At 45.2% G+C, this 12,509-nt stretch overlaps 1 protein-coding gene across 1 annotated transcript in view; it reads left to right on the plus strand.

The window, feature by feature from the left end:
* GABRA5 (gamma-aminobutyric acid (GABA) A receptor, alpha 5) overlaps window positions 1-12,509 on the plus strand; it is a 59,073-nt gene that overhangs the window by 7,159 nt on the left and 39,405 nt on the right. Inside the window, exons 2-4 of the mRNA XM_009323731.1 lie at window positions 1,641-1,762; window positions 3,609-3,676; window positions 3,790-4,010. Of these exons, the coding sequence (XP_009322006.1) occupies window positions 1,641-1,762; window positions 3,609-3,676; window positions 3,790-4,010 (411 nt within the window). The remainder of the gene's footprint in view (window positions 1-1,640; window positions 1,763-3,608; window positions 3,677-3,789; window positions 4,011-12,509) is intronic.

Here is a 12,509-nt window from a genome sequence, read left to right on the forward strand (position 1 = left end):
CCCTCCCTCCCGGCCTCGCTCCCCTTTCCTGAGAGGCTTTGCGATCTTTTCCTTCTCCAGCAGAAGCACATAAGCTTTAGGGAACAGGCGCGGGACTGGGTGTCCCCATGTCTGTGAGGGGCTACGTGGCCACCAGCAGCTCGTCCTGAGCCAGGTCTCGTGTCACTAAAACTTCCAGACCCATTACAGGAGTGTCAGCGAGGTCCCATTAAGTGTAAACCTTGTGCAGGTAAAACCAGGTTGAGGTCCCGTGTCTTTCTTTGTATAAATCCTGTTTGTTAGGTAAGCCTAACACGTATGGTACAAGCATTCTGCAAGGCAAGCTGTTCAGAGGGGTGCTTTGAGGTTCTCTGTTTGTTTACTGATTTATTTCCCTGGGGACTAGTAGTAAATAAACATGGATTTTTTTGGTTTTTTATCTCTGGGTGACTGGTGCATGTCGAGTTCAAGTTGTTGGAGCGTAAGTGATTCCTGTCTGCTGGCAGGGTGCATGAGGCAGGGTACAGTTCCTAGTGGGGCGATGTGCCCTGTCGCAGCTGGAGCATTTGTCCAGCTTTCAGCAGAGACTGAAACTTGAATAAGCACTGAGTGTGAGCAAACTTGCTGTCTTAAGAGATGCTCATTGTTTGCTGCAGGTGAAGCATGCTTACGGATAAACTTATGTGTCTGTTCTTTAGGTAAGCAAAGGCATTAGTAGGCAAAGGGGATTCTCCTAAGCATCTTTAAATTAAAATCAAATGGACTTAAAAATGCAAGTTATAGTGGTGCTGTGAGCTGTGAGCAGCTTCCTAGGTCTGAGCCATGGATAAAATGATGAAATAAAAAAGAGTTCAGAATAAAAACAAATCTGGCCCAAAAGGTATGGAATGAGGCCCACTACACATTGCTGTTATTTGCATACTACAAGGGAGGACTAATTTATGCAAAAGAGAGAGGAGGAATGAAGAACTGTGTTTTCTGTACAGCGGTATGTTTTTTCAGATACCCCAGTGACGTGGGGTGGGATTTTTGAATGCAACGGGAGTTCGTTATCCTCAAATAAGGTTAGAGTTCATCCTTTGTTCTCGCAATAAATTACATAAACTGTGGAAATTAGAAGCTGTTTGGCATGTAAGGATTAAAGAGTACCTTCAGGCAGACTTGAAGGAGTGTCCCTGGGCAAACCCGTGCTCCTCGTGCAGCTCCCCTGCCAGCTGATGCAGTTCCCAAAGACTGGAGGGCTTACCCAGGGAAAAACCAGTAACAGCTTTTACTGGCCCCAGGAGCTGACCTTGCTCCCTGCAGGGGATGGAGACATGCCAGCACCACCGGGGAAATGGTGGGGCTGAGGTGGGGCAGGGCAGCGTGAGGGACTGGGATCTCCCCGTGCATTACGGCAAGAGGGTCAGGCATTCCCCGATCCAGCACCCCAGGGCCGTGCCTCCATGGCACGGGTCCTTCCTTGGGTACTCCTTCTCCAGGGAGAGCTATTTATGATTGCTTACAGCAGTGGTGAAATCGCCACAGCTCGCCGTGCCGCTCGGCTGGAGCGGCAGGAGAGGGCAGAGGCTCGGAGGCTCCGTCGCAAAGTTCCCTTGAGACTGAAGCCCCTTGAGGCCAGCATGGCTTCTGACATGTTTCTTCTCATTTGCATAAAATAGCTTCTCGCAGACGCCAACAGCATCGGGAAAAGAGGACGCCAATGATAACATCACTATATTCACCAGGATCTTGGACGGTCTGCTGGACGGCTACGACAACCGACTGCGCCCGGGACTGGGAGGTAGGATAACGCGTTTGCTGTGGCCGGTCCCCCGCTAGGCGGGACCATCGTCTACATGATGCCCTCCTGAATGGGTACCTGCTGTCGGCACGGGCCTTGGCGAGGGAGTTGTGTTTCATTAACTAAACAAAGCCCAGAAAGTAGATTTGTCTCCTGGCAAACAGGGCACAATATAAAGGTCACTGAAAGTCTTCTTTCAGTCATTGAGGTCATCTGAGGTTGGGTTAGGAGAGCATGTGTGATGCATTTTTTCTGCTTGGGTTTCTTTTCTTTCTGGTACTCCCTAAGGTGAGCGAGACAGGGTGCTAGCAGGTTGCTGCAAGGTTCCCGCACTGGTCAGCATGTATAAAATTACGCTGGTGACAAAAATCTCTGTTAAAAACAGATACCTAAACCGTCCATTTCTAGACAGCTACAGCAAATCTGTATCGATATGTCATTTTGATAACCTCTACAGCAGCTATTTTAAAACCATAACATGTGAATAGTTGCTTGCCATCCTAACCTTGTTGAGCCCTCCTTCAGCTCTCTATCCCCCAGATTTCTCTCATCTTCTACCCATGTGTAAACCATCTGTTATGTTTCTTCCTGGCCCTTTTTTAATCTGGCTACCCCCACCCCTTCTTCTTGTGAGACCAACACATTGCTTTCATCCCTTTCTCTCCTTCTCTCACTTTACACAGAGATGCTTGAAAATAGGACTCGATGCTCCTATCTTATGTAACGAACTTCTGAAATTTCTGCCTGTAAATTAAATCAGTCCTGGATTTGAAAAGATGCCAGAAGGACTTAGAGTCTTGAGGGTAGAATTAATTTCACCTAACTTTGGACATCTATAATACAGATGTCTGAAACTGGGCAGATCACCCAAGCCAGCGGAGGGGAATAGGTCCTTCCAAGATACACTTCATCTCATCCTATAGTAGGTATTGAATATGTGCCGGCAGGGTGCACTAGCAGCCCAGGATGTCTGCATCACAAGAAGTGTGGCTGCATCCTGGGCTGCATCAAAAGAAGTGTGGCCAGCAGGTCAAGGGAGGTGATTCTCCCCCTCTGCTCTGCTCTTGGGAGTACTGCGTCCAGCTCTGGGGCCCCCAGCGTAAGAAGGACGTGGACCTGTTGGAGTGGGTCCAGAGGAGGGCCATGAAGATGATCAGGGGGCTGGACCACCTCTCCTGTGAAGACAGGCTGAGAGAGTTGGGGTTGTTCAGCCTGGAGAAGAGAAAGCTCTGCAGAGACGTTGTAGCAGCCTTCCAGTACTTAAAGGGGGCCTACAGGAAAGATGGGGAGGGACTCTTTATCAAGGAGTGTAGTGATAGGACGAGGGGTAACAGTTTTAAACTGAAAGAAGGTAGATTTAAGTTAGATATTAGGAAGAAATTCTTTACTGTGAGGGTGGTGAGACACTGGAACAGGTTGCCCAGGGAAGTTGTGGATGCCCCATCCCTGGAAGCGTTCAAGGCCAGGCTGGATGGGGCTTTGAGCAACCTGATCTAGTGGAAGGTGTCCCCGTCCACGGCAGGGGGGTTGGAACCAGATGATCTTTAAGGTCCCTTCCAACCCAAACCATTCTGTGATTCTATGATCTATGATAAAAACCTGTCAGTCAGAGGAATTGCACCCTTGAAGGGCCTGTTTCTTTCCACTGATTATAAGAAAAGAGCCTGGGCTCCCAAAGGTCGACAACTGCATTTGATCAGGGATGAAATTCCTCCTCAGACATCTTCTTAATTTCAAGCTTTTGGGGATTTTTGAGTGAGTCAGAAATTGCTAATAGAGAAATGCATCACAAGCACGTATTTGCATCTTAAAGCAATTACTAATGCAGAGCCTATATTTATTACAGAGAGAATAACTCAGGTGAAAACAGACATCTATGTTACCAGTTTTGGTCCTGTGTCAGACACAGAAATGGTAAGTTTGAGCACGTGGCTCCCAACTCCATTGTATTTACTTTGCTAAAGTCATTTTTGGAACCATCGCTTCTATTCAGATCCTGCAATACCTCGACTGTTTCTTTGTGCCAGGAATACACCATTGACGTTTTTTTCCGACAAAGCTGGAAAGACGAAAGGCTGCGATTCAAAGGACCTATGCAACGCCTCCCCCTTAACAACCTGCTCGCCAGCAAGATTTGGACCCCGGACACTTTTTTCCACAATGGCAAGAAGTCTATTGCTCACAACATGACAACCCCAAACAAACTTCTGCGCCTGGAGGATGACGGCACTCTGCTGTATACCATGAGGTAATAACCGGCATCGATTTCTTCGGATGCTGATTCCTGACTAGCTCTGCAAACACTTGTGGGGAGCGCCACTTCCTCCACTCATAGTAGAGCCAGGCAACCAATCTTTCACACATATTTATGTGAATATCAAGAAAAATGGAAAACATAATCGCTGCCTACAAGTACCGATTAATTTGTAGCTTCTGAATACCGCTAGTGCTTAAATATTTCCTTTGATTAAATGGAAGGCATATTCTCAACAGATTTTGATGATTCGGTCCAGCTTTTTTATGAAGATCTGTTCTCTCTTACTGTTTGTATTTGCAGCTGCAGTGCTGATTGCAGGAGAACTGTCTCCAAGGCCAGAAACTGTGATCTTGTTCTGGAGCAGTACATCTTGAACCCTTGGAGCTTTCATTATTTTTTTTATTTCACTAATAGTGCTAAAAGGCAAATCATCATAGGGATAAATGAAATAAGCTAGTAGCACTGTGAAGCTGCTTTAGCAAGTACTTTCCTGAAAACAAAGCTGGCACATTATGTTGGCAGAGAAGCAAATTCGTGTCTCAGATCTTCAGGGTCGTGCTCCTCATCTGATTAGAGGATACTGTCAAGCTTCATCATTGCATAACCTGAATATAAGATCTAATATCGGTGATGTTAGAGGATTGTCTGAAATTCTTCTCAGGCCAAATCCCACATCGGTGTATGGCAATTTGCTCATTAAAGGTAATTAGCCTGTAGTAATTAAGACTGACGTCTATCTTCAGTGGCGTTTTTTCCAAGAGCGTAGTCATACGGACAACAGGTGAAAAAGAGATGAAAGAAAAAACCTACCGAGCAACAAAGTGTTATTCTGAGCTTTTCACATACAAGCCCAGAGTGGTGTCTGAGACCCAGCAAAGTGCTCAGGAGCCTGAAGTTAGGTGCTGAGATGCCTGGGTTTTCAGCAGGCAGCCCCCAACGAAGGGAGGGGGGAGCTGAGCTCCCACCGGTGCCACATCCCGCTGCAGGGCCGGCTCTGTGGGGCAGAGCCGACAGCCACCCAGTGCCGCACTTCAGGAGGGCGAGCCCCGAGCTCGCTCCCGGGGCCCAGGGGTTACGACTTGTTGGGGCTCCAGGGGATTACACTTGTGTACACAGGCACCTGGAGCTTCCTAGATTTTATTTCAGGTGTTTTCGACCTGTTTTATTTATTTATTTACTTTGGCCCTAGCCTTAAATCCCTTCTTCTGAAAGGAAGAGAGGTTTAGGAAAAGTAAGGTATCCTTACGTAAGTCCTTACAGCTTTAGACCATTACAATTGTAACTGCACTAGCGCTAAAAAGACTTAGACACACTAGAGGTCATGTTTAAAAGAAGGAAAAAAACGCCTCATTTTCTCTTCTACTATGTGTACTGCTGTTCCTACTAGCCCCAAGTTAGTGATCTCCACAATAATAAACTAAAACAATGTGAGGATACACATACACACTTAAATGAATAAAAGTCAGAATAACTATCAGAGAAACTTATTTTCACAAAAATATTTGTAACGCTGGCCTTGAAACCAGTCTCACTGCTGCTAGTACCACTCCAGAGACTGCTGCAGAGGCAATTCCCAATTATCTGTGTAAATTACTTGTGTAAGTAAAGTCCAGATCAGGCTCGCAGTCAGCCTGGAGCCAAACATTACGTCATGTGGCAGATTCGTAGCTGGCATGCTATTTCTTTGCAAGCACTGGGTTTTGCAGTGTTAAAGAAATGCAGTGAAGCACCAATTCATGAGGCAATGAGCTGAGCCACCCGAGGTAGTGGAGCGAGACCTGGGTGAGCGAGACCTGGGTGAGCGAGACCTAGGTGAGCTCACCGCTGAATCTGAGTTACTCCGTGGAGGTGCCTCTCCTGTGACCATGGCAGAATATTGTCACATTAGGTGCCGCAGGCTATGGGTATATTGAGGAAGAGACAGTGCCCTGCTCAGCATATGCAGCTGGAGAAAAATTTGGGTTTGACACAGACATTTTCATCATCCCACTCAGTCCCTTTTCCCCTGGTTTTCACAGGGGGAAAGCTCTTTCGGATTGATGTTTTTGTAGGCTACAGAAAGACACAGAATGCTTTTGTAACCTAAAAAACATGTAACATAACTTTTTTTTTTGGTAGAGTATTGTGTGTGGGTGTGCATGTGCGTGGAAATAAATTCCAACTAACCATGGTGTATGTGATAAGAAATGGAGCGCAAAGCTTTTTAAATAGCTTGCCTTCCACTATTGCAAGTAATAACCTTAAAAATAAAAGAGTGTCTATGCTATTCTGTTTAAACACAAGTCAGGAGACTGCTTTTGTAACGTGCATGGAGCTGTGCTACTTTAGGGGTAGCAGTTTTTCGTCATGGGCGTTTCAGCAGTGTGAGTGATGCTCCGCCGCGAGGTGGCTTGAGGATCCCGTCCCAACCTGTGCAGAGGTGGCTGTGACATGCAGCCAGCCCCTTCAGCTGCCGCCCTGCCCTTTGCAAGTCCCCACGAAGGTAACAGCTCATCAGCGCTACCTAGCACGGCTTTCCGTGAGAAGATAGGCAGCACTGGCTTTTTGAGGGGAGAGCTGCTTGTCTCAGCGGTGGTGCGCTGGTTGAAGAGACTGGGTCTTAGCCAGGGCTTGAGCCCCATCTCCTGTAGCTCCCATGAGGCTTGCTCGGTTCTCAGGATCTGGGGATGTGGAGACAGCCCTCTGTTAGCTCTGCATTCCCCTCATTTCCAAGGAGGAATTGCGAGCTTCCCAGACTGTACGTAGGAGTAATCCGTGCGGGGAGGATTAGACCCTCTGTCATTGACGGAGATGCCTGAATTGCTTTTGCAACCTCGCATCTGGCTGCCTGAATGAAGGGGAGGAAAGCAGCCGAGCCGAATCTGACCTTCCATCTTATTTGACTTCCAAATATACCGAGTATGATCAGCTGAGCAAACTTCCAGCTTTAGCACTTGTCAGTACATACATTTACTTATAAAGAAAAATGTATTCTTTGCATATTGCATTTGGTGATACGTTGTCTAGGTCAGAAGTTGATGGGATATATGTTGCTAGGGAAATCTAATAAATGGGCTTTTATATACATGCAGTATTAAAACCCTTCTGCATGAATATAGGAACACAACATGCTCTTTAGACAGATTTCGTAGGCAGCAGCGTTCTCTGCAGGGAACGACTTAATTCCGATTGTCTTTGATTCGGTAGGCCCTATGTGTTTTATTTCGCTAATGTGGTTTACAAATGGTACACTGCTGAATTGAATGTTGCAAATTCTGTTTCTGCCCCTAGAGGGAAGTATTGTCCGTATCGCCACTTTTAAGTGGGTTTTTGATTATTTTTGGTTTTGGCTTTTTTTTAGTAAGAGCACTGTGGTAAAAAAGCAGTAGCAAACATACTTCGTATTTCCCTAATCTGTATAGAAAATAGTTTTGTGAAGGGACGCAAAAAAGTTGATTCTTTCCCTTTAAAAACTTAAAAGGTATTTAGTTTATCTTATCTGAGAAATAAATGTTGTAAAAAGCATAAAGCTCGTTTGTTCCATGAAACTGTTCTGAAAAATGGGGACAGTGGTTTAAGCAACCTTTTCGGGCTAAAAGAACCAAAATGTCTCAGTGAGCTGCATTTTTTCACTCAGTGGGAATTGGCTGTAAAGACAGAAGCTCTTATAAACTTTGCTGTAGAATGCCAGAGAAAAGCTGCGAGTCTGTCTTTTTTCTTTGCAGAACTTGTATGAAGTAGAGCATGCTCACTAGAGCTAAACCTTTGGACCAGAACTGAACTTTTGCCCAGCAGTTCATAGGGAATTTTTGATGATTTTCTATCAGCTTGTAGATACTGAAAACTCTTGTTGTGTCATCACAAGGACTAATCTCCTTGGAGCCCCACTCTCGCCATCATTTTGAAAGGACCCCAAGCCACTTTTGCTACCACTAGGGCTGCCAGGCATCTGATACAATTTGGGATTTTAAATACGACGTGGTCATACATCTGAAGAGTGTACAAACAGATTTTTCCCATGTTATCATGGTGACTGAAGGTTGCCAGAGATCCTGAGAGTGTATACAGTTGAATCTGTGCCATTAATCTACAAATGCCTAATTTATCAGCTGGAGACTGCAGACATTTTTCGGTACAGTGTTTAAGAAACTCCAAAAATCTTAGTAGAGCCCTGAAATACAGTTGTCCTTACCACTCCTGGAAGACATTTAAAATTCAGCAATGTGTAGGATGGCTATCCACTTGATGGCAGCATAACCACGCTGCTTGCTGTTCTGTAGCGAATACACAGGCTTATCTAGGCTGAAAATACTGCTTCTTATGTTAGCACTGAGCATTAAAATTGTATGTGCAAGTGTACACATGTCCTGGGTGCATGTTAGAACAAAGTCTGCTCTTACATGAAGCTCTTCATTAGCGAGCTAACCATTTTATGCTGTAGAGCAATTGATTATAAAACCAGCTGACTGGAAGATACGGTGCTATTTTCAAGATTTCCATTGGGAAAGCCAGGTTTTGTTTGCTTAGCTTTTTTTAACGGAAAATTATTCTGTGAAAAATGTGTGAGTTCTCAAGCGCTGCCTTTGCCAGAAGGCAGCCTTTCCCAGATGCAGGTTTGCTTGTGTGGCCCTGAGCAAGGAGTGACCAGCAAATCTACACTTCAAAATGAGCCGTTAGTTTTCAATCAGCCAGCAGTCTAGATGGGAACATTTCTGTTCAATTTGCATACGTTGTTCTTCTTTCAAAGGGAAGATTTCATTTATGCATCCATTTATATTTACAGAAAGGGATCTGGCAATGCTTTTGGGCATTGTATAAATATTACAAAACTAATTAGGAGCTATCAAGCCATACAAATACGCATTTCCTTTCCCTGTTGTTTTGCCTTTTCTTTCATATTCAAGCTTCAAACTGCCTGAAGCTGGAAGAAAAAAAAAATATTTCTTCACATTGGGCTGAATCTTTCAGAGTGATGAAAAACTGCCATAATGGCAAGGACTCTCAGCTGCTTTTCATCAATTCAGATTTTGACAGAGCAAAAGAAAATAGGGATATACGAAGTGAAGGGCCCTTCCCTGAGGATAGCAGCAGGATTCGTGTTTTAACACCAAGCCTATTGGTTCCCATCTTTCTTCTTTGATTGCACGTTGCCCCATTTCTCAAAAGTTGTCTGTCAAGGAACGGAGATTTGTTGTTTTGAAAAATCCATGGCTGGAGTTACCCACAGGGAGAGAAAGGCATCGGAGAAGACTGTGGTGTAATACATTCAAAACGGGCAATTATGACCTGCCCAAATATAGTCCCTGTGTAGAGTCCGTGACAATAACCTATTCTGCTGGTAATAAAAGTGGGCTGAGCCCTGCAGAGATCTCCATCACAGAGACAGGAACTCGCACAGCAAGGGCAGAATTGATTAAAAGACAAAACCCAAACCAGAACCAGCCCATCCTTGGATGATGGAGATGCTTGCCTGGACTTTGAGGGGTTACAAAAAGTCCAACTTCGGTTTCAGGTCTGCGCTGAGCACAGAGGCAGACCCATCCTTCCCTTGGGGTTAGCTGGTACAATTTCTGCCAGATTCCCTTGTGGTCCCCCCATTTTATAAGGACGAACCAGGAGGGCCGACCTGATGTCCCGGGTGTGTGTGGAGGGGACGAGGTGACTGAACAGAAACTGGAGGGAAGCAATGCCCTGATGCGTACCTCTCAAGCACCCCCAGAAAAGCACAGCTGCGTTGGTGACTCTGTCTTTGCCCAGATCTGCAGATGGGTCCCAGCTTCTGCAGCTGGGGGCTTTGGAAGTACCTGGTAGATGCTGAAGAATTGTTATGGCTACGCTATCTTTTTTTATTACTGGGGAGGATAACATTACAGTGAACTCCCTAGTCATTTCACTTAGTCTGAAATTAAAATCTTCATCTGCCTAATCGGAAATACCATCCCCTGAAGTACATTTATGTTTGTGCTGAAATTTCAGACTGCCAATGAGTAATCTAAAATACACTGTGGTGGAGTGCACCAGGCAGGATGGGTGGGATTCACCTCAGCTAATTTTACTCATCTGTAACATTGATGGCTGCAGCTGAGCCTCTTGGCTCAGAATTCCTCCCAGTGCAGGGAGAGACTTTCTTAAGGAGTTAGTTGTCTGCATTATTTCAGGTACCTACTTTAGTATGAAAGATGCTTATTTCTCTCCACTCACCCTTTAGGAGGTTCCTGTTTTTTTCACAATGGCAGAAAAAGGAGCATAGGGTAACTACTGTTACTATTGATGTCTGTGTTTAGTCACACGAGTCCCATCCTATTTACTTATTCCCATTGGTGTTTCCCACCCCCATACTCATGTAGCTTGGGGATTGGTAGTGTGTAAAGCCACCTAAAGCTATGGGATGTTCTGGGCAGCAGCTGGTACTGTAGCTGTGTTGCGGAGGACTTGCAGTTTCCTCTCCACGCAACATAAAGCCCAAGGTTGTGCAAGTGCTGCACATGAGCACACTTAAGTTGGGTTCAGTCCTCCACTTTTGTCTAGGTGGGTGTAAGAGGGAATATAATGCACCTTAGGAGGAGCTCAAGAAACCCCAATAAATTGCAATCCTGCCATTGCTTGTTTAGAGGAAGGGAAGAGCCCTCGTGGTGCGTATAGCACAAGAATTTTGCTGGTGAGGAAAGGGGTATCTAGCGAGGGATGCCAGAGGCCAGTTAGCTGCTGGTGGGTGCCAGGTACCTGTGGCTGAGTCAAGGGTGGAGGATCAGGAAGATGCCTTTGAGGGCTTAGGTGAGATAGGGTTTTGCAAGAAATGGGAGTAGAAGGGTTTTGGGGAGCATGATATTTGGTACTGATGATGGTCACTCAGGAATAACTGGAAGGTACTGCAGGTTGGCATATAGAAATCTGAGGTAGCCAGAAAGTAAAAGCATGTGTGTGAGGAATAAAGGGCTTAGGGAGGCTGGAGAGCAGCTCCAAGCTACTTCAGAAAAGAAGAGAGGAAGGGCCTGGTCTAAGATGCTTCAGAAATGTCTGATCAGATGAACATATTGTGGTGGGGTGAGAAATTAATCCTGGATCGTGTTATACCACGGTTACCCTGCGGGAAATTCTTGGTAATTTGCCTTTCTCTGAAGGCTTCATCAAATCAAAACACCAATATATATAGCTGAGTAAAGTCGTGTAATGGGCATGGGTAGGAGTAGTCTTCATTGTCCCATTCCATTCCTTTCTACTTGGCTTCTTCAGCCTTTCTACAGTAAAATGTCTTGGTGTGATGGTGCAGATGGAAAAATGCGCATGGCTTGTCATTTAATGAGTAGTCCACTGGCAGTGCTTGTTTCTAGTCATTTGTCTACTCTGTTCTGTAGAAGTCTTAAGACATTGCCTTTGGAGACCTCAGTTACTTTCTAAGAGATCTTATTAGCTTATCTTATCTTATATTGATGTTCAGCCTGACTTATTCCGTTTTCTACTGTTACATTAAAATTTCCTGAAACCACATACACAAATTTGTATCTTACAGTCATGTTCATATCACTCAAAAAATTCAAAACTGTTATTTCTATCTGGTTGCTCTAAATGATGAAGCAAGTCTTTTTCACCAGGCTCTAGCTAAAATCCTGAGGTTGTGTCCATTGTATGCACAATATTCAGTGTAAAAGCCTAGGAAGAATTTCTGCAAGCAATACTGGCCTTCCCTTTGCATACTCCTGTCAGGAATTTGGGCCAGGAAACTTCAGGACCAGAAGGGATGATAAAACCCTGGATTATTTTAATGGCTCAGTCAGACTTGGTTGTCTCATTGCTCCACAGTCATCTTTTCAGTGGCTGATGCATTCCTGTGTCCTGTCCATGTAAAAAAATACTATGTTTTGACTTGGAGATTCAGCTAAAAGTTAAGGAAAATTAGCAAAACCTCCTTAGTCAAAATAATAAACACCTACTATGTTTTTGCCATTAACTGTGCATCTTAAAAACATCAGTTATGCAAATTGATTTCAGCATCAATTAAACTCAAACCACTATCTCTAGGTTTGCTCAGTCCAGTGGTAGAATATGTATCTCACCCATTCTACCTGCTTTTGCTTTTCTGTCTCTTCTGAAGCTGTCACTGAGGTGACTTGTCGCTGAGGTGTAGGCACAGCTCAGTCGTCCCTGTTTGTGTGCAAGGGCACAGGGGTGCATGCCCTGCGGGAAATAGTACCCCACTGATCTTGATAGGAACGGGGAGCTCCCATCCAGCTGCATAACTGCATCTTTGTCCTGGGGAGATCTGGGTGGAGAGAAGGAGCCAAGTGCACTGTTGAACATGGTTTAGCATGGGGACGGTCAAATGTCACTAGGAGATTCGGCCCTTCCTTCTCTCAGGTTGCACTATAGCAAACGGGTCTTTACGCTGTAGCAGATGCTAGTGCTGGTGGTGGTATAAATAGCAAACAGATGGTAAATTGAGGCCTGCTTAATGACTGTTTATGGTGTGAAACAGGCTGAGGGATCGGGGGGCACTTTCCCTGGAGCAGCAAG

The sequence above is a fragment of the Pygoscelis adeliae genome, unplaced genomic scaffold (genome assembly GCF_000699105.1).
Source record: "Pygoscelis adeliae isolate BGI_AS28 unplaced genomic scaffold, ASM69910v1 Scaffold50, whole genome shotgun sequence".
Lineage (NCBI taxonomy): Eukaryota > Metazoa > Chordata > Aves > Sphenisciformes > Spheniscidae > Pygoscelis > Pygoscelis adeliae.